Source organism: Bactrocera dorsalis, chromosome 1, assembly GCF_023373825.1.
Source record: "Bactrocera dorsalis isolate Fly_Bdor chromosome 1, ASM2337382v1, whole genome shotgun sequence".
In the NCBI taxonomy this organism is placed as follows: domain Eukaryota; kingdom Metazoa; phylum Arthropoda; class Insecta; order Diptera; family Tephritidae; genus Bactrocera; species Bactrocera dorsalis.
The window spans coordinates 111,620,460-111,642,402 of record NC_064303.1 but is presented as its reverse complement, the minus strand read 5'-3'; the positions used below and the strand labels follow the sequence as shown (position 1 = coordinate 111,642,402).

The 21,943-nt window shown below is 39.1% G+C and overlaps 1 protein-coding gene across 2 annotated transcripts in view; it reads left to right on the top strand.

Annotated features, from left to right (window-relative positions):
• The first annotated feature begins 262 nt into the window (after window positions 1-262).
• Window positions 263-21,943, top strand: part of LOC105230771 (uncharacterized) — a 130,781-nt gene continuing 109,100 nt past the window's right edge. For both annotated transcript variants that reach the window (XM_011211744.4, XM_049458211.1), the window contains exon 1: window positions 263-1,995. In XM_011211744.4, coding sequence (XP_011210046.2) covers window positions 423-1,995 — 1,573 coding nt within the window. In that variant the 5' untranslated portion in view covers window positions 263-422. The remainder of the gene's footprint in view (window positions 1,996-21,943) is intronic.

Below are 21,943 nucleotides of genomic sequence, written 5' to 3'. Positions count from 1 at the left end.
GCGGTGCAAAGTGAAGGCCAGAGCGGGAAGAAGATAAAAATTAGTAATTGATAAACATTTCTTGTTCTAATGCAATGCAGCAGGCGGTGAAAAGTTAAATAAAGTGTGGACGTGAAAGAAAACAATAAGGAAAAAAAAAATAAAAAAAATTAAAAAGAAATAAAAAAGCTGCTGGCAACTATTTGCTAGAAAAGACGTGGCAAATGCAGCAAAATGGCACAAGAGAGGCAGCAAATTAAATATCAATAGTGTTACTGTGGCAAACAAAGCATTAGTGGCAGTAACTATGAGGTGCAATGTAAGTAGTTGCGAGCGCAAGAGCCAAAAGTGAGACGGAAAGAAAATAAAAGAAAAATCCTACAAAAAACACACATGCACCACGAAAGGTGAAGAAGCGAACATTTCAAATTACTATCCGTGCAATGTTGCTACAGGCGGAGCCGGCCATGGTGCCCGCGACGCCAAACAGCGATAAAATGTGTTGTTGTAGCGAAAACAACAATCACCACAACCCTGCCGAAGATGGCTCAGCACAGAAACCCCACTTTACTTGCGCCACTTGCCACCAACTACAGGCCAGCAGCGTTAAAAACAATACATGTAGCATACTCTTAGGCGCAATGTCTGATGGTGGCGCAAAACCCGCGTTAGTACGACACTTACGGCGTTGGCAAGCGTGTCGTCGGCGTAGGCGACGCAGAAAGGGTGGCGGAGCAATGAGAAATGTATACACAAACAACAACAATAGCATACAACGTTGTAATAAGCAAGCGCGGATGGCACGAACACCGCGTGCAACGCATGCAACAACTACAGGCGGCGCTATTGAAAAGCGAAAATCAAGAAAACGCATAATCAGTAGCATGGCTACAAGCAATTGCAGGAGCTCAGCAATGGTGGCGCGCTTGTTGCTTGCGGATTACAACGACAGCGGTATGTTGCAAGCGCGAAACAGTAATTGCCTGCGAGCAAGCACAAAAACAACAAGAGCAGCAGCGATTGCCAGCGTGGCACTGGAAAGCTGCGCAGCAACAAAGGCGCTGCTGGGTTTGCGTAGAGCCAGAGCTACAGCAGCAACAACAACAACAAAGGTAACAAGGCCGTTGTCGAAATTGGTGAAATGTGAGCGCCCGATAAAAGTGCACAAACTAGCAACAACGGCGGCTGAACAACAGCTAACACCGTTAGCATGCCTGCACCACCACCAACAACAACAACAGCACGAAACTGGGTTGCAAGTTGACAGCGCACGAATACTGCGCGCCCGTAGCCGTGGCAAACCCGCTGGTGTACCGTTAGAACAACAGCTTATCACACGTGAGTTCCGAAATAAGCAGCTGCCACAACACCAACAACAACACTGCCTTCAACTAACAGCCGCTGCGGCACTACAGCGACCAACTGCCAAAGCAAACTACTTGCAACATCGAAGTTGGCGAAATTTAATTGGATGTGTGGCAAGCACATGTCCAACAACAACAGCTACCGTAATAAATACGATCACAGCAGCAGCAGCAACAAACGTTATTGCATCAGCGCCAGCAACAGCAATAACAACAACAAGTGCACCCAATTGCAACGCGCATTGTTCGGCTGTCTCCGTTGTAGCCACAAAAATGTCAACTACTCGTGCGCTGTCTGCCAAGCAAGACGATACGAAAGCAACAACAACAACAAAATCCGTGTGTGTAGAAACGAAAAAAATATATGCGCAGCCGGGACATGTTGTGCCGTGTGTCATTGTGCGTAAATCCAAGTGTCGAAGTACAATCGCGTTGACAAGCGCATTAACAGTGATGGCGAAAACAGCAGCAGCAGCAGCAGCATCAGCAAGAATAGCAAAAAAAACAAGTCAACCAGCAAAATCTACAAAACGCGATAAACCAATACAAATAAAATTAGTTAGAACCAGAGCAACAACAACAACAACTACAGCAACGTTGTTTGGCAATGTTTTCACAATACTTGTCGGCTTGCTGACACTACATGCTACTGGTGAGTGACACATATACATACATTACTTACATACATATATGTATATTTTGTACATAGATTTTATTTGCCACATATCATTCTTCATACGTATACATAACTGCTTCAGGTTTTCATACAACACATATTTTAGAATGTAAGAAGTTTAATTCACTAAATTATGACTTACGAATAATAAAGTGGGGACAATTTATCGATTTCAAATTGCGTAAACATTCACCTGCCACATTTTAAAAACACATTTTTTTTCTTATTTTAAATACCGTATTAGGTCGCCGAAGTTGTTTCGGTAACTATAATTTCGATTTTTTCGATAATAAAACCATCGATTTTTTTTTTTTCAAATTTAAAATGCAGACATGAATCTTGATTTCGCTGCTAATGTTATAGTGTTATCGATTTTTCCGGTAATATAAAATATCGATTTTTTTCAAAAAAATATATGTATACATTTTCGATAACAAAACTATCGATTATTTTCATTAAAATTTCATATAAATACAATGATCTTGATTTCATTATTGATAATATAGAGCTATTGATTTTTGACAAGATAAATATTCCCACTGAATTATGAATTACGAATAATAAGGAGGAAAAAAATATCAATTTTAAATTGAGTAAAAATTTACCTGACACATTTCAAAAACACAGTTTTTTCTTATTTCCAAAACCGATATTACGGCGCTGTAGTTGTTTCAATAGCAAAGACTTCGATTTTTTTCGATCGATAAAATTATCGTTTTCTTTCAAATTTGAAATGAACACGTTGATTTCGTTTCTGATATTATCGTGTTATCGATTTTTTGATAGTTAAACTATCGTTTTTTTCGATAAAACTATCGATTATTTTCTTTTAAATTTAAAATTATTCATTAATCTTTAATTCGTGAGTGATATTATTGTGTTATAGATTTTTTCACTAATAAAACTATTGACTTTTTCCTTTTGCTACTGATAATATAAAGTTATCGATAATATGAAGTTATCGATTCTATGACAAGATAATTATGGATCCCTATAAAGATTCATTTTTTTACGCTGACATAAAATTATATAGGTATACATATAAACATATTTTTTTATTTATGTTTTTTTTCGACAAAAAATTATCTTAATCTCAAACTCAATACAAAAAATAAATTTCGGATGAATTTTTTCAAGTAAATAAATGTGGTATAATATCTGAGAAAATTCAAATTTACTATCCTCCTTGCGTCAAGCGCAGGTATCCTAATGGATGACTACTCCTCATGGACCTAGTAACTGAGTTCAATTTAATCAATGCGTGGCTCATTGGCCTACCATATAAACTAACCTAACCTATTATCCCCCAAACCGAATAAATACGGGTTCTTAAATTGTTCTGATATTTTTATTTCGATAGTTGATTGCACCTTTTTAAGTCTCTTTTAATTGAAAATTTCTGAAAATTTTTATAACAAAGTTAAATTTAACTCATATAAATTGCATTATCCTTGCCTTAAACTAGAGCCTAACAGCTACTCAGGCTTTTACACATAAGCGGCGCATCCCGAATAGCTAATCAAGTAGCTTTATATGTACCCCCTTTACCATTATGAATTTGTTCTACTAAATATAAATACTTTCGCAAAAATAGTTTCGCTTCAAGCGCCCGAAACACTTATTTCGCGGCACCAGGCAATATCTCAATATAATTTATTACGGTATGCATGGGATTTGCGGCAAAAACTTAGCTGCGCGTTGCGGCGTATTGCTTAGTGACTTCAATCTAGTGCGGCAAGAGCTCACAGGGTAGGGGAAACCAATGCTCAATACCAATTAATTTACAAAAATACACTAAAGGAAGTGCTTGAGCTGGCTGGCAGTTGGGTATAACTAGCTGGTTTACTCCACTTTTAGTTTTGGCATTTTTTTGAATAATGACTTCTAAAAATTTTAGTGCCGAAGTATACATTTTTGGAAAGTTTCATAAATTAAATGCTCCTTAATATAGACTAAAATGTTCGACTCGAATTCGCATTGCCTATATTTAGGATAAAAATATTTATTCTAGCATGACGTTCAAGCGTTAATAACCGTGGCATACAATTTAAGATAAAAGTGGCTTTAAACATAATTGAGTAAATGTCAAAGGAGCTGGGAAAATTTCTATTTTATATTCAGTTAAGAGGCTTTCAATTTGGTCATATGTTCGCCTGTAAGTATACCTCTTTAATACTGTAATAAGTAGTCGAATGTGTGGTTAATTTGATACTAATACAAATACATATTCTATCTGCAGTAGCAAACCCTTTAACTTTATAGCTTGATGGTCAACTCTTCTCTCTTCTTTTTTGTTCAGTTCCAACGTTCTTCATTGCTTTCATAACTGTTTGAAGTATTGTTCTATCATTTCCAATTTATATAACACATCGTACCCTTTCCAAAAATATTTATGTTTTATGTTTCGGCTAATCTTCTATAACAAGTTCAAATCATCGAGACTTTTAAAGGGATTTATCAATATTTACCGCTCTGACACCTTTGTTTATTTTGCCTTTTATTATTTTTTTTTTTGAGGTTTTCGTTTGTTTTAATAAAAGTCAACTTGAACTTGACTCTGAACTTCGCGCATTCCTCATGCCAAAATATATTTACTTCCACTCCAAAACTCCCTTCCCTTCGCTGGTTAACCAACTCTCACACCTTCCCTGCCACTTTATGGACCTCTAGAGCTTTACATCAGCGCCAGTGCGCACCTTTTTTTTATTATTTGTAGAGAGAAAGTTTCGCAAGCCGATTGCCACAAAGGACCTCACACCATCTAGCTTGCTGACAACACCAAACGAACGAAAAAAACTTTTCAACCAACGCCCACCGCCCTTCCTCTGCATTGCGCAGCTTCCTTTCAAGAGAAATATTATCCAACTTGATTGCGGCATCTTCCGCAGTTTATTTGTGGTTCGCCGCACACATGGCGAGCATATGTGTCTTCGTTTGTGTGCATGTATGTGTGTGTGATTGAGTGTGTGCTTTGCAAGCGTTTTGTTTCATAAATAATTCATTAAGACTTTTCAATTGATTTATGTATGCACACGACAATGGCGTACGGACAAAGTTTTCGCGCAAATTCCGATTCTGCTTTATTCGCAAATTCTTGTATTCCGTCTGCTGTTCTGCACTTTCTATGCTGCTTTGCGGCTTTTTTTTCGCATTTAGCTGCTGGCAATTGGAAAAAAGTCGTTGCTTGATTTCTTTCGGCAAATTTACATGCCACCCAGAAAGTTTTAGTTCGTGATTTTTTTTCCATCCTTTCCTTTTTTTATACCCATAAAACATGTGGCACAGTGTGCGGCTGCTTTGTTCAACTAACGGTTGTTTGTAATGCCTAAATTTAGCGATGGAGATAGAGGTTATACATTGGGTAGTCGAAATAGTATTTTCCATTTATAAAGAATTCCATCCTTTTTGCATTAAATTAAAGGTCAATAAGACGTCTAGCTCCGATTTAGCTCAAAAATTCAGCGTTTTGTTCGATAATTTCATAACACCATTCTGAAAGAAGCCCTCGTTCCTATTGGCCGAAAACTAGTTCAGTCGATTTTCACTTCATTATTCGTCATAGCCTTGAATAGATATAATTAATCACGTAGTGCCTGGTCCGGACTGTAAAATATATACATAAGAATCTCCCAGTCAAGCTTTCAGAGCCACTGGCGAGTCGCTAACGATGGCGAGTCGATGCCAGGCGTTGTCCTCATCGAATACAATTTCTCTCCTTATGGCTAAAACTGGTAGATTCAGGGTGTTTCTTCCTTCAGTTGGTTCAGTTATTGACAGCACAGATCCGAATTAAGAATTTGTCCGTAGGGGAACAGCTCATAGTAGATTATTTTCTAACAATCCCACCAAAAATATCGCTAAGTCTTTTTTACCGTAGAACCATTTGCTTCCGAACAAAAAAACTTATAGAACACAATTCCTATGCTTTCGACTATAACTGGCCGATTCTGAGCGATTTCTTCTCTCAGTTGGTCCAATTATTGACAGTACATATCTGAATTACGAGCAGATTATTGCTCAACAATCCCTTCAAAAACTTTTCAAAATGTTTCTTACTGTCGAACCTGGCTTGGCCACCATTTGCTTCCCAGCAAAAGTGAAAAAAGCCTTTATTACGACTTCCTTTAGCGTCCATGTAAAGTATTGCGGACTTCCACCGCTTTCGCTTGGGTTTTAATTTCGTTCGTACTCAGCCCTTCCTTACGTATTTGTTCATTCATTTTTAAGCAGCGTAAGTAAGGTCTGACCTTGTGCATGAAAAATTGCATAAAAGTCAAACGTGTGCGAATTTTAGTGCGTGTAACCATGTTGGGCACAATGTGCGAATAAATTGCATACTTCTTTAGCAAGAGGAAATATTTGGTCAATCGTCAGAAATGTGGTTCCAAAAAAGCAGGTAGGACACGTGAGATGCGTGTTCCAAAGGTTTTCTTTCGCCGGAAATTGGAACAGATATTCAACTTAAGATTTATCCTCAGCTCATTTAACTTTTCTACAATGATTCCACAAGGATTTGACAGCCGATCTAAGGGAGAGAGCATGCTAAGAGAAAGAAGAGAGTAAGGTCTAATTCAAAAAGAGGGATGGTAATCGAAACTATGAAAGAGTTGAAAGTTGATAACAGAAAGTTAAGTGAGAGAAATGAATGTGGTTATGGTGGCAAAAAAAAATTCAAAATTATTAAAAAACCAGTTCTATGAATAATGAAAGAGACTTTAGGTTTTTTGAATGAATTGAAGAAACCACCAAGATCTAAAAGCAAAAGAAGATAAAATACCATATCCCAAGGAAGAACATGCTTAAAACTACACTTAGAGAACAACCAGTTGGCATTAGTAGAAGTCATTTCTTGAATACTCTCTTTTATTTTAAAATAGAAGAAATCTCAGAAATATTGAAAGTTTATTTGGCATTTGCTCTCGAGATCCCACAGATTTGAAGAGGTAAAACGAATTTCTTACATCCAAATACTGAAAAAAGCGATTTTATCAATAATATGAGTTTTCAGTAACATTTACCATGCGACTTTAGCGCATACCGAAGATGAAAGCTCCTACTATCTCCAAGTAGTCAATCGATACAGTTCATCGACTCGTGAAAGCTCGGGAAATGCCTAAGCTTCGCGGATTACAGTGACGATTTTGAGAAGTGCTCACACAGAACGTCCAATATGCTTCCAGCCTCTCTTCAAAGCTCAAAATTTTTCTTACACTGGACCTGCTAATATCATTCCCTCGCGAATTCATTGTGATTTAGTGCTGGGATGTGAAAATTTACTAGCATCCACCATTAGTTGTGAAACACATATGCATCTATTTTGATGGCTGAAATTGCTTTCTCGTTTGTCCGGCTCAATTGCTTTTGGACTAAACCACAAAATCGGCAGCAACAACTGTTACTACGAAAAAACAAAAACCTATAACAACAAAAGCATAAAACAGACAAGAAGGAAGCAACATCAAAATCTGTGGACCCCACGCTGTGTCTTTACTGTTGTTGTAGATATGGTTTTGTGTCAAACCAACTCTTTTCCAGCACACGTTTTTTGTTTTTCTCTTTTGTGCTCACCTATCATGCTAACACTGAATGCCCGGCTGAGTGACTGACTGACTGCCTGACCACGATTCACTGACTGCCACAAACGTTGTGATTTGGCTTCGGACTTTTTGTTTTCGCTCGAACTTTTGTGGGTTTGACTACGCTTTTTACGGTCGTTGATTGCCAAAAATGTTCTAAATTAAAAATCAGTCAAGTTCGACTTTGTCCAATATTGCATACACCTACAAACCTCCATACAGTTCCATATATTGTTGAGAATATTTTGTGAAAGAGAGTTTAGTGTGAAATTGAAAATGGCGGATGGACGGGTGTGTTTCGGTTAGCGCTTTGTTGCTGGCGATTGCAATTTTTAATTTTGACACCATCTTCGGCTTTGTGCACTTCGATTTAAAATTTTTTCACTTTGTTGAACTTTATTGGTTAACAGTTTTGTAGCTTTCGCAAGTTTGAAAGAAAAATTAATTAAAATCATTGACTTTTTCAATTTATTAAATTTACAAAATAAATGTGTACAGGTGTAGAAGTTGAGGTGAAAAACCGAAACAAGTCAGGCAAGTTTTGAAACTCCATTGGAAGGAATACCGAATACACGGTTTAACGAATTGAAGAGAATAATGAAAGAAAATTAAAGAAATTTAATATTTTCTGTTATAAAAAACAGGTGGCAACTCTGTGGCTGAACTAAATATAATTTTATTCTTCGTGACGGACAAATCTTATAAAATAGACGTCATTTTTCGTTTTCGAAACTCATAAGAATGCATCTTTCGAATCAAAACATGGTCCAGATCGAATAGTTAGTCACTCGATAGTGAAAGATACTACACCCACAATTGATATTTGAAGTGATATTTGGTGAAGTGGAAGGAAAGTGAGTAGAGGATGGAGTCATGTGTAAGCACGTCCTTCTTCACCTAATTTTTCCAACGCAGTGAAAGTCTTCCTTTTCCTCTGTTTCATCGGGCGGTTACGGCGTCGAATACTTTCAGAGCTGGACTGTTTGTTTAATGACAGAAGACATTTTGTCTTGCCCTCGTTCACCTCCAGAAGAAGGTTGAAGAAATCACATGCAAGAAAGTCGCCATATCTGAAACCTCGTTTGGTTTCGAACGGCTCGGAGAGGTCCTTCCCAATCCTGATGGAGATTTTGGTGTCAGTTCACACTGCCGTTTCCAAATTCAGACGTCTCGGCATAAAGGCACCTCCTTTCGTGTTTGAAATCGAAGAATGGGTGGTGCATGTCGATCCTCTTTTCACGGGTCTTTTCCAAGATTTGACGCATGGGTATCTGGTCAGTTGTTGATTTTCCAGGCCTAAATGCACACTGATAAGGTTTAATCAGTTTGTTGGCGGTGGACTTGAATCTTTCACACAATTCGCTCGATAGAACCTTACACGCGATGTTGAGGAGGCTTATCCCATGGTAGTTGGCGCAGATTGTGGGGTCTCCCTTCTGGTGGATTGGACAGAGCACACTTAAATTCCAATCATTGGGCATGTTTTCGTCCGACCATATTTTACAAAGAAGCTGGTAAATGCTCCTTATCAAATCTTCGCCGCCGTATTTGAATAGTTTGGACAACAATCCATCGGACATCGCCATCAATAATTGCTATTTGAACTACTTCATGGTCGGGCAATGGAATGTCTCCTTCATCGTAATCGATTAAGAAAACTCAGAATTTAGGTTGTACCTGTTATTACTTGTACAACAGAGTTCTCAGAGTGATCATGAAACAAAAAAGCTTTCTTCATTTCCTTCAAATCAATGCGAAATTGATTTCGAACAATTAGGGAGAACTTAGTGCTTTTTGGGTTGTTGAACTATAGGAAAAAATCGGCAACAACAGTTTGTCAAACATAACCAAACTCAGAAACTAATACGGGTACCGAGTATTCTAAGTTTTGAAGTAGCAGTATGATCCAACGAGTTCGCACACTAAATTGAAGGTCTACTGAAATGAACTATTTCTTAAGAGTTGGTTGAGGTTTCTTTAAGATTAAGGTCGCTCTATATCTCGCTCTATAGCAACTCATTGAAGTAGATTAGGAGTGGCTACGCCGACAGTTTCTATTTGATTTCTGTTTCGAACAAATTCTAGAATCTCCTGCATCCCCTCTTTCTATGACCTATCTTATTTGATAACTAGTATATAAAATTAAGTCTTATTTTTCCCGTGCTGAAAAAAGCTCGATATTATTATTTTCACTCCATCCTCTAGCGTTGCCATTAAAATGGACGTAAACGAAGCAAAGCGTAAAATAATTATTTAATTACCGAGATAATACCAGTTATTGATTTTTTATTGTTGTGTGGTCGGGTGGGTGGATGTATGTGATTTGCTTGACCTCAAACCCACACGAATCCGATTTTAATTCAAGCAAATTGGTGTCGCAACGAAAAAATTTTATATTCACAGCAATTTGTAATTACGAATGGCAAAAGGAAGAGGAGAAAAAATGGAAAGGGAAAAAAGTTCCAAAAAGAAATCGCGGAAGCATCAGCTGGTTATGGACACAAAAACATGAAACAGAAAAAAAACAAAAATTGCGTAATATGTTTTGCCGTAAAGATTGAAATGTATGTGTGTATCAACCACCCCCTTTGCCGCTACCGTGGACCTATGCAGGAGGCGTTGCACACACTGACTGCAGATGGCGCTGTGTTTTTATTAACCGGAAATTATGCGAAAAATGCTGTGCTGTGTGCAACAACAAAAATTACAATGCAATAACAGAATGCAAATGATGCAAACAAAAGCCGTTATGAGCTGCAGTTGCCTTACAAAATAAAAAGTAAAAGTTGAGGTCGCAAGAAAAGAAGAAAAGAGAGTGTGAGAAGCCGGGAAGGTGGTAGAGAGAAGTTACGCGCTCATAATGAGCATGACAGAGGGTGCGACTAAATAGTGGGCCATATAAAATAGCCACAGCTGTCGAACAATGCACGCCAGCCAGGCAGCCACACATGCCACAACGGCCTCTATAGGCCATTAGCGCGCATCGAAGGTTGGCGCATCGGTCGCTAAAGGTTGGACGACGGGTCGACGGTGTGCGCGAACAAAAGGACCGTAAACTTTGAACCAATGCATGAGGCCGCGCAGCACTTTGTGGGCCGCGTGTGTGTATACGTGCTTGTGACCGGTTGGCAGTTGGGACGACAATGACTCCGTTGTTTGCCTTTGCTGCAGCTGCATCCGACGGCGTGCGCACGGCAAAGCGATTAAAAGCAACGAGCAACGGAAATAGCTGGAAATGCAAGCGGAAATGTTGCACAACAAATGATGACGGCTGGGGGGATGTGGAGCCAAGTATGAGCAGAGAATGGGCAGAGTATGGTTTCCCAACAATTCCACAAGAAAGCGTACAATATTTGTGGAAAAGTAGCGGGATGTTGCTTTAAAGACTGAAGCCACTGGAGTCGGACCTGCATTCAGCTATAAAGCCTGCAACAGTCGCAGCGGTAGCCACATGAAAGCCCTATGTACCACGAGACCCATAAAAGCCACGAAAGAAAGAAAGTGGTCGGCCGAGCGGGCGTCCAAAGCGGCGGTAACAAAGCATCGAGTGAGCGTTGAATAAAGTTGTAAAGGCGAACAGTGGAATACAAGTAAATGTTTGACGAATGAGTGGAAAAATATACAAGACAAAGCAAAAAAAAAGAATATATATATATATTCAAGCGTAAAGAGGAAAGCGCTCAAGCCAAGAGACACGATGAGGAAGTAAATTCGAGCGGAATACGGATGGCATACACAAATGGTTCGGTGAAGTAGTGAAGAGCATGCAAGAGGATGCTTAAGAGCCAGCGAAGACTGACAGCAAATGGTGTTGAATTCGTTGCACACTCCATTTCGCCACTACAACAGAGAATGAAAGCGTGTAATTGTCTGAGGCAACGAGTTGCAAATTGTGCATTAGGGAATTGGGTCACTTGAAGTGATAAATAGTGCGGTGGTGCGTCTAGTAATGCGGAAGATAACTTCTCTTATTCTATATCTAATGGCAACAAATGCATAGCTAGAGTGTAAAGACGCGTCTTAACGTGTTTATTATTGCGTTGTTGCTTTTGCTGTGGAAGATAAATGCAAAACGAGAAAGTAAGTCGTGAAGACACATTCACAAGTAGTTGTTGCTGTCGGCTCGATGTCTCTATATGCATTAAAGCAACGCAGTAGTTGTGTTACGTTTGGCGGTCTCCGAACTTTTTTTTTACTTTTTAAGGCTTTAATATAGTATAGTGGTACAGCTCCGACGAAGGCTTCACGAAATTTCAGTCTTTGAAGTCTTCTGCATATCATGGGGAGTTCCAAGGAGCTTCTGAGCTCAGTGGGACACATATTCTCTGGTAGCAGTGGTAACCATGTGGGAATGAAGTTTTCTGCACATCTTAGCGAGTTCCGAAGAGCTTTTGCGCTCATTGAAGTGATTTCTCTAGTAACAGTAGTCCCCATGTCCCCCAGAATTTTTAGTGTTCCAGTCACTTCTGCACTTCATTTTTGACTCTCCCGCTTCTCATTTCATCAGCCAACCAAATTAACTGAAATCAGAATTAGTCCGTTTACAGATTTATGTCCATTTCAAAAACTAGAGACCTAGGAAAAGAGCTTATTTGAAATTTTTTGTATAGCATTCACCGAAGTTTTATGCAGAGTGACTTCTTTGGAGGATTATAAGTTCCAATTTTGATAGGAAATACATTAATTTGAAACCGAGGCCGCAGGTTGGACGGAATGCTTCTATAAGCTTTTCCTATGCGGTCGTCTAAGCATAGATATGTAATTTTTTATGAACTTGTCGATATCGTGAAATATCACGACATAGGGAACTAGATACAGCAAAATATAGATCCTTGGAGCTCGATCTTTTCTTTCCGAGTTCGATTAAAGACCGACCCAGTTTTAACTACCAAGGAGTTCCTATTGAGATCTCTATTGTAGACAATAAATGGAAGAAAAGCTGTAGTGATAACGGGTCCACTATGTTGCATGGATTCTTCGGGTATCGCGGAGTCTTCTCTCTACAGCTTAGTTCTTTTTTTTGCTCGAGATTAGGTCAGAGGTTTTCAGGTCGAGACCAACTTTTAACTACCGGATAACTTTACGCAATTTAGCGAAGCTCAACTACTCCAACAACAACAGTAGTATTTTTTGAATATCAAAAAAGAAGCTCATTTTGGATCCACCAAATTACAGTGCGAACTTGACTTGTCTGCACGTATTATTTTCGTGGTGCCACCAATAAGCCGCGCCGTCGCGCCCTACCAACAAACAAATAACGGTATAACGGCAGCCATAAAGAGCTCAACTGCAGTCGTTTTCACGATGCGTGGCCTTTGTGTTATTAATGTTGCATGCAATGTGCAATTGCCGTACAACATAATAAAGTTGTTGGCTTAAGCGCAGCAAATAGCGACTGCTGCAGCGGCAGCGGCAACGGCGGTAGCAACGGTAATAATCAGCGAACTTAACAATGGCGGCAAAGCGTTCACAAGTCATGCAGCCAGCCAACTTCTTCCGCAATCAAAAGGATGCTGCACGAACGCAGCTGACACACACACACACACATTTGTAAAATATTCGTGCAACTTTTGTTTGTAAGCACGTGTGTGTGTGATAGAGAGGGAGGAGATGTACGTCATGCCGAAAGTTAGCCCCGCGGACAGCTTCTTCTTCAGCCATTTATTGCATGATTTTCTTCGTTGACTTTAATGTCCTGTCACATTCACACGGGCAGACTGTCATACAAACACACATAGCGGACTTTATATATATAAATATATTGTCCGTACAATTCACAGTTTACAACTTTATTGTCCTGGTCTGCCATTGTCGGTGACTTTCTCGCTGTCAGCATTCATTCTCGCTGGCGAAAAATGTACGAAGCAGTGTGCGGGTCGCAGGCGACAATGCGCGCCTGTAACCACAATTGTACACATTAAAATGCAAAAATTAGCTCCAAAAAAAAGCGAAGGACTAACCACAAAAGAAAAGAATAATATTACGAATAAGCCACAAATACAAATGAATTAATTGACTTGCTGGTTTGGGGACCTGTAGTTAGGGCCAACTTTGGTATAGCACAGCTTGCGCAACGGCACGGAAATATCGGAAAAGTAATTAGTTGGGGAAATTTAGTTAGAAGAAATTGAAAATTACTGCATTTAACCTACACTCCGCAGTAAATGTTTAGCTTTCAATACAACTTTCTTAGAAGCTTCTTGTTGACACATCCTATTAGTTATAAACGAGGAGGGAACGCCAATATTTTGAGGAAACTCTCGAATATAAGAGTCACTTAATTCTTTCTGGAGAGTATCTGTGAGAATTTAAGAGGAATGCTTCAGTTAGCGATTTCAATTTCTCAAAGCTCTCGAATATAGGTACGGCTGCTGCCGCTAAAGGCTACCTGGTCTTTCCAACGGAGTGCAGGTGAAGGTCTTCCTCTGCTAAGGGAGTTCTAAGGAGCTTCTGAGCTCTAGTGGAAGTGTGCGGGTATGAAGTCTTCTGTACATCTTAGTGAGTTCTGAAGAGTTTCTATGAGCATTGAAGTAATTTCTCCATGTCTATTACAGTGGTTCCCAAGTTGGAAGTCTCTGAACTTTTGCCAGATATCTAGTGTCTAGTGTTAAAGTAGCTTAATTTTTGACTCACTCGCTTCTCATTTCTTCTGTCAGCCAAATTAACTGAAAGCGGAGTTAGCACCTTTCTTCTTCTTCTTTATTGGCGTAGGATCGGTTATAACCGAGTTTACAACAGCGTGCCAGTTGTTCTTCCTTTTCGCTGTTTAGCGCTAATTAGAGACTCCAAGCGAATCCAGTTTCTTCTCCACCTGGTCTTTCAAACGGATTGGAAGTCTTCTTCTTCCTCTTTCTCTGCTTCCCCCGGCGGATACTGCGTCGAACGCTTTCAAAATTGGAGTGTTTTCGTCCATTCGTACAACATGACCTAGCCAACGTAGCCGCTGTCTTTTAACTCGCTGGACTGTGTCGATGTCTTCGTATATCTGATACAGCTCATCGTTCTATCATAAATCTTCCTCAGAACCTTTCTCTCGAAAACTCGAAACGTCGACTCATCAGATGTTAAAGTTCGATCTACAAATCCTTTGAATTCTCACAGAGTTCGATTTCAGATCTAGGCCCACTTTATCGCCATCGGTTGTCTGGCTCAATATAATCAATTTAGCTGCAATTTATTCCTCTTATTTTTCATTAAAAGTAACGGGCTCTGCTAATTTGAAGTTTTCTCCTGCCGCCTAATGTGGTATGGTGGTTAGAGACATAAATTACTTTATGTTACGGTAGGATCTGAGTTCGATACCTTTTCCAACCAACATGAGAAATGTTTTTCTAATAAAAGTCTCCAATTTATCAGACTGGCTAAGGATCGAAGCTTTTCGTAACTGGGTCGGCTTTAAGCTGGTAGGTTACTCCATTTGTCACACATTATAAGTGTGATGAGAAGCAATTATGAGAGTATAAACGCTAAAATGTATATTTTTGTGTCCGAAGTGAGACTAGCCGGAACCGACCAAGTGTCAATTAATGGAGTTGAGACGTTGGGTAATTTCCATGCGTCTTACCAGACGAACTTATATCCAGAGGAATGTACTTTTTAAGACCCTTTTTAGTAGAGTTTGTCTCCTATCCAATTCTCTCTGGATACCTTTCATTTAGGTTCAACAATTTGTTGTTCGGAATTTAAGTATTCATGTTGACCCAGCAGCTTTTGCAATCAAATTTGACACAATTAAGACGTTGAACTTTGCTAATTGAACACACCGAAAAACTGCACAAAGCTGCGTTAGTAACTCACACATACATGAGCAAGTATTGCGGCGAGTATTGGCTCAATTAATTATTGGCTGACTGTTGCTATGCCCAAACACACACCCATTCACACATATACATACATGCCAACAGGCACACAAGAGAGTTGCTTAGGCAGCTTGTGGGCCAATTGTTCGGGATTGATTTATTGAAAACGAGGCACGAGTCGCCAACCACGCACTTTATACGCTTCGCTACTTTCTCGCTAAATTACAGCCAGTCACACCATTACCCCCCTCATAGTTGCTTCGTTGTTGTCCACCTTTGTAGGCGATAATTTATTTGTTGCCGCTGTGCGCGCCTACAGGTCTTCTGCTACTGTTTCTTCTTTTCCGTTCTTGGTCTTCCTCATTTTCTTCTTCTTACTTGTCATGACAACAGTTTGAGCGCACTTTATTTGATTTACCGTTGTACATACTTTACTACTCAATGCGTGTGTTGCAATTATACCAAATCTTTTGTATATTGCTTCTCTGCTCCCTTAAGTTGCGCTGTGCGCCTTTACTCTGCTTCTTCTTCTTCGAATTACTAAAACTTTATTAATTTGCATGAAAGTGACTTACACGCACACATATACATATACATTTTTTTACTGTTTTTATAAGTAGCAGCTATCCACCAATCATTTCGGTATATTGAATCAACTGAACGACAAGTTCGAGCCTCCGGCTTACAACTTAAGTCCAGCGCCAATGGAGTACAGAATGCCTATGGAAGTATATATGTGTATAAGGAAGCAAAAAAAAAATGTGATGGAATTTTCTCAAGTTCAGTTAATTTGGAGTTTTTGTTAAGTATAGTATATGACGTTGTGGCCAAAAGGTACAAATGTGTTCCCAGCAGGAAAGTCGCTTCAATGTGTTTAGAGTGACGGAAAGCCTTACGTTTCGCAGCTGTGACAAAAATGCTAAGAGATTGGAAGCAGGAAGTGGATATTTGAGATAAAGTGTCGATGAAGTTCAATGAATTTTCGATATTTAATATCGAGACCCAACTTTTTAATGTTAACAGTTTCAAACCTTTATGGAAACTGGTTATTTTTGGCCTAAAATCTGCCGTTGCTGAGTTTAATCTGGTGTTATATACATATCTTAAGATCCATAACCGAAATACTCGAACTTAGTTGGTAATATTATATCCCTAAAGCTCAACTTTTGGAATAGAGAACTCATAAAGCTGATCCTTATTCTCTCCAGATGTTTTCAAGCTCGAACAAAAATTGTACATATCAATATGGATGGTCGATTCGATCGTTTTCACTTCGTTCTGTTACCTTAACTATTGCTTAGATACAGTGAATATGGTTCTCGGGATCATATTTTCAACTGCGAGCTGAGCAAATTTTGTGGGTTTGTGTAATATTGTACAATAGTATCAGATTAACAGTTTTAATAGAGTATTCGGATTGATAGCGTCGATGCTAATAGCATAAGCGAAGCGCGGGTGGTAGCAAAATGAACACTCGACAGAGCAAAAGTAAACTGGATTGATTTATTTACAACTAGTTACCAACTAGTTCATTACCTTTTTCTTAATCATATTATTCTACATTACTGTCAAAAATATTTCGTAAATTATTTATTTATGATTAGTTATCAACTAGTTACCGACTACTTTATTAAGAACTAGTTAATTTTTTCATTAGTAGAATAGCATGCTTTTTGTAAAATGTTTACCGTAATTAAAAGAATAAATTACTTACTTATTTTCCACTAGTTACCAACTACTTACTTTTGGACCAGTTGCTTTTTTCATGGATATTAAATTCTTCATTATTGTAAAATGTTTTCCATAAAAATTATTCGTAATGGCTTAATTATTTACAACTAGTTACCAACTAGTTACTTATGTGCTCGTTGGATTTTTTATGAGCATGGTTTTTACCTTAATATTATAAAATATTTGCCATAAATTATTTATTCGTAATGGCTTACTTAAGTAAATACTATTATATATACACTCCCATTTATAAGCCTCAACACAAGCGCTGTGACGCACATACATACCTATGTATGTACTATATATATTTACGTAAACGTATATACATACTGCTTATGTAAAGAGGGTTCGTCAGCGACTTATATAATTTGATTGACTCGCCGCCAGGCTGATTACTTGAAACTTGTGGCGCAGCATGCCACACCAATACCGACGCACCGAACACTCGCAGGCATACATCTCTCTTTAACGCGCAACGCCGCACACCGCAGCACCAACACAACCGCCATCACCAATACTAACTCCGGCAGCATTTATTGCTTTAAGGTAATTTTAATATTTCAACTGCGATCTCATTAAAACCAAAACCAGCTGTAGCAGCTTGAGCAGCTGGCAGCTGGCAGCTTGTGGCAACAAAGCCACAATTCAACCAACCGAGCCGAACAAACTAACCAAACGACTAAAATGGCGCCAAGGCAAATAGCAGACGGCACAACAACAAAAACCACTGCAATAACCAGCTTTTGTAGCTCGCTCTTAAGCGTGTTGCTGCTTTACAGTTGCCGCTATGTGCGCATAAGTGAATTATTAATTTGTATATATATGTATGTGTGTGTCGAGTTGTGTTTCATTGTGTGCGTGTGCACCTAAGTTGACTTGTTTACCGCATTGTTACTCTAAATTAAGAAATTTGCTTTATAATGCAGCATTTATGCGTTGCACAGACACACACACACTTGTACACACATCCACATTTCACGTTAAGTAATTTGAAAATTTTAAGCTCACTCTCGCATTCTTCATTTTCATTTCTTATTCAGCTGCAAGGCTATGAAGTCGCTCTCCCAAGCAGCTTAAGGGCGTACTTATGTCTGTACTTACAAAACACAAGCGCACACACCCACACATACACACATACATGCTTACTTTGCTAAACTACTTCGCTCTTCATTCCTCTCTGGTTGTTTTTTGTTGTTTAAAGCTGGCAACTTTTCCAGCGGCAAAGTATGTGCATATTATTTTTGCCATTTCCTCTGCTTTGTTGTCCAGCTAAACGGCTGGCGGAGCGAGTGTAGCGCATAAATATGCAGTTATTCCGAATTTTGATATTTTCTTTATATTGTATAAAAATTCCTTAAGTGCACTTCCCGTTCGTAAAGCCCGCACTTTTAGCTCAGTTTAAGCTACTCAGTTGGAGTTTATCTGAAGATTTTTGCAGATTTTCATACGTTTCACATTGCTGCTTTGCCAGGATGTGGAGTGTGGACTATAACAAGCAAGTTTGTACTTGTTTCAGTTTCATCCTCTTCAAGTTACTTACTTGTTCATAAGTCGTGGAATATTTCAATTAATAATGTTACTATTTGAAAAGTTGAAAATTTCTAGATAAAAATATAAAAGCTGCGTAAGTGGCGCTAAGTGAATGCCGTGGGTGCGGTGGAAAGCCTTGCCACGAGGAGAAGGTATAGATTTGCTGCATAATGATTGGTATTCTATTTATTTATAGCGCGATGCTAATATCGAGTGCTGAGTGTGGGCTCTCCAACGTTTTGCAAATAAATATTGAATTAAAACACGTTTATATAATGGTCTTAATAAGATCGAGTCCTGAGAAGTTCTTGAAAAAATCCTGAAAAGCAAGAAGAATTATCATTACGGTTGGTCAGATAGAAGTAATGTTTATTTCCAAACACAAATGAAATATATTCTGGTTAAAATTAATGTCGGTTTTCTGGTCTGGATCGTGAGTGGACAGTAAATTGACTTCCGTCTACTTCAATCTACTTCTTCTTCTTTATTAGTGCAGAAAGCGCTTATGCGGTGCAGCACACCAATAATTCTTCCTTTTCGCTGTTTGGCGATAATTGGAGATTTCAAGCGAAGCTAGTTCCTTCTCCACTTGATCCTTCCAACGGAGTGGAAGTCTTCCTCTTCCTTTGCTTCACCCGGCGGCTACTGTGTAGAATACTCTCAGAGCCGGAGTGTTTGCATCCATTCGGACAACATGACCTAACTAGCGTAGCAGCTGTCTCATAATTCGATGAACTATGTCAATACCGTCGTATCACTCGTATAGCTCATCGTTCCGTCGACTGCGGTATTCGCCGTTGCCAATGCGCAAAGGACTATACATTTTCCGCAGAACCTTTCTCTCGAAAACTCGTTGCGCCGACTCATCAGACTTTATCATCCATGCCTCTGCACCCTATAGCAGAACGGGGATGATGAGTGACATGTAGAGTTTGGTGCTCGTTTGTCGAGAGAGGACTTTACTTCTCAATTGCCTACTCTGCCCGAAGTAACAACTGTTGGCAAGAGTTACTCTGCGTTGGATTTCAAGCCTGACTTTACTGCTTATCAGAAAAGTAATCTCCCACTTCAGTTCATTGCAGACTTTCATGTCTTCGCTAGCAAAAAGGTTTATTAACTACATATATTACTTTAAGTGCCTCTTTGTAAGTAATCCCAGTGCCTTCTCAATCAAACTAACAGCTACGATTAAAGAAAACAAGTCGAACTTTATCCTCACTTCATAAGATGGCACACCATTTTAGCCAACTACCCACTGCCTGCTTGCATATGTGAATTTTAAATAAGAAGCCATACAAATGAAGCTAAGAAGGCAAAAGAGCTTGTGAAGCGCTGCCAAAAAACTTGACTAACAAGCACCAGAACTTTTCGCATCTGAATGGCTGCCAGCCATTCTCGCCACGGCAATAATGCAATGCACGTCTAAGCACGTCGTTACAACAAATTCAAGATTCAAGAAAGCAGAAAAAGTTTTCTAAGCTCTTCAATTCTTTGCTGAGCACTGTAATACATACATATATGGATGGCAAATTGAGTAGACTTCAACGGAATTTAGTCGACTTTTTTCGTTGTGCTCGAATGTTTCTGCTGAAGTTGGCTCCATAGATAAATAGTTGTAGCATAGCTAACTGTAATCTTAATGCAGATTTTAATTAATTAGTACATTTGTGAAATTAGCAGATGATCTTGATTTCTGAAGTAAGCTTTTTTCTTTTCGTAGCTTTAGCTTACAGTGTGTGAGAATTTAGTGCAAACAGCGAATGTACTAGAGCCCAATACTAGTATTTAATGTTGACACCACTTTTCTTACTTAAGCACCAAATACTTTTTGTGGAGTTTTTGGATTCGTAGCTCCATTAGATTAGATTAATTACTGTGTCAATTTCTTCAGCATTTGTACCTCAACAACAACTTCAACTCCTACTTTCTAATATCTAACGAATACCTGAAGATCTCTGTAATATGGTCAACATTACTTTCTGAAGCCTAAAATGTGGATGAAAACTTTAAATGAAAACATCCGTATTAAGACTGAGCTTTGCTATCAAAATATTAAAGACAATACCACAAGAGCGGAGAAAGGCACCTACTTTTCATCTGCATGTTTCAATAAGATACTCTTGTCGAACATGTCTCTTTAAAGTGGCTGTTAAGGCGGATGTAGGTAGAACATATTTAATGAATTAAGGGCGGTCTCACGTTGATCCGATTGAGATGCTCCAGATGGCCTATGCAAGGCAGACTCGTCAAGACCTTAGCACATTCCACTTTACTACGACAACTAATTGTAACTATTTTCGGAGTATCATCCTCTTAAGCAATTGGAGATCTTTTTGTTCAAGAATAGATCTTAACTGCACTATAAGTCTTCACCTCATACGCCGTTGAGTCATTCTTTATCCTCGCCTTTCAGCAAGTTTCCTTAATTCAGCCCGATAAACCGATGCATTGTTAAATACACTACACTCTGTACAGTAATCATGTGGAAACAAAACATGTCAAATACGATGAGAGTTGCCATTAGCGTAAGACCAACAAATATTTAGTGTACTAACGACAACAAGGACACAGAATTACAATTATTCCCCAGCAAATAAAATCACAGTCGCATATGTACTGTATACACGGTAGTTGAAAAGACCCGGTAGGAAAATTTTTACTGAGACTAGAAAATATTAAGCGAAATTAGATGAGATCCTTAGCTAAATTTTAGTTTCACTTTTAAAAGTTTCGTAATAATCGCTCTTCTTTATCGCCGTGGACAACGCTTAGGCGGTTATAACCGAGTTCAAAACTGCGCGCCGATTGTTTGTCCTTTCGTTGTATGGCGCCAATTGTAGATTTCAAGCGAAGCAAGGTACTTCTCCACTTGATCTTTCTAATGTAGTGAAGCTCTTCCTCTTTCTCTGCTTCCCCCGGTGGGTACTACGTCGAATACTTTCAGAGCTCAAGTGTTTTCGTCCATTCGGACGACATGACCGAGCCAGCGGAGCCGCTGTCTCAAAACTATGTCAATGTCGTTGTATATTTCATACCTCTCATCATTCCATCAAATGCGATACTAACCGTTGCGAATTCGCGAAGGACCATAAGTCTTCCGCAGAACCTTTCTCTCGAGAACTCGTAACGTTGACTCATCAGTTGTTGTCATCGTCTCCAAGCCTCTGCACCATAAAGAAGGACGAGAATAATGAGTGACTTGTAGAGTTTGGGTTTTGTTTGTCGAGAGAGGACTATTTCTCAGTCGCCTACTCAGTTCGAAGTAGCTCCTGTTGGCAAGAGTTATAC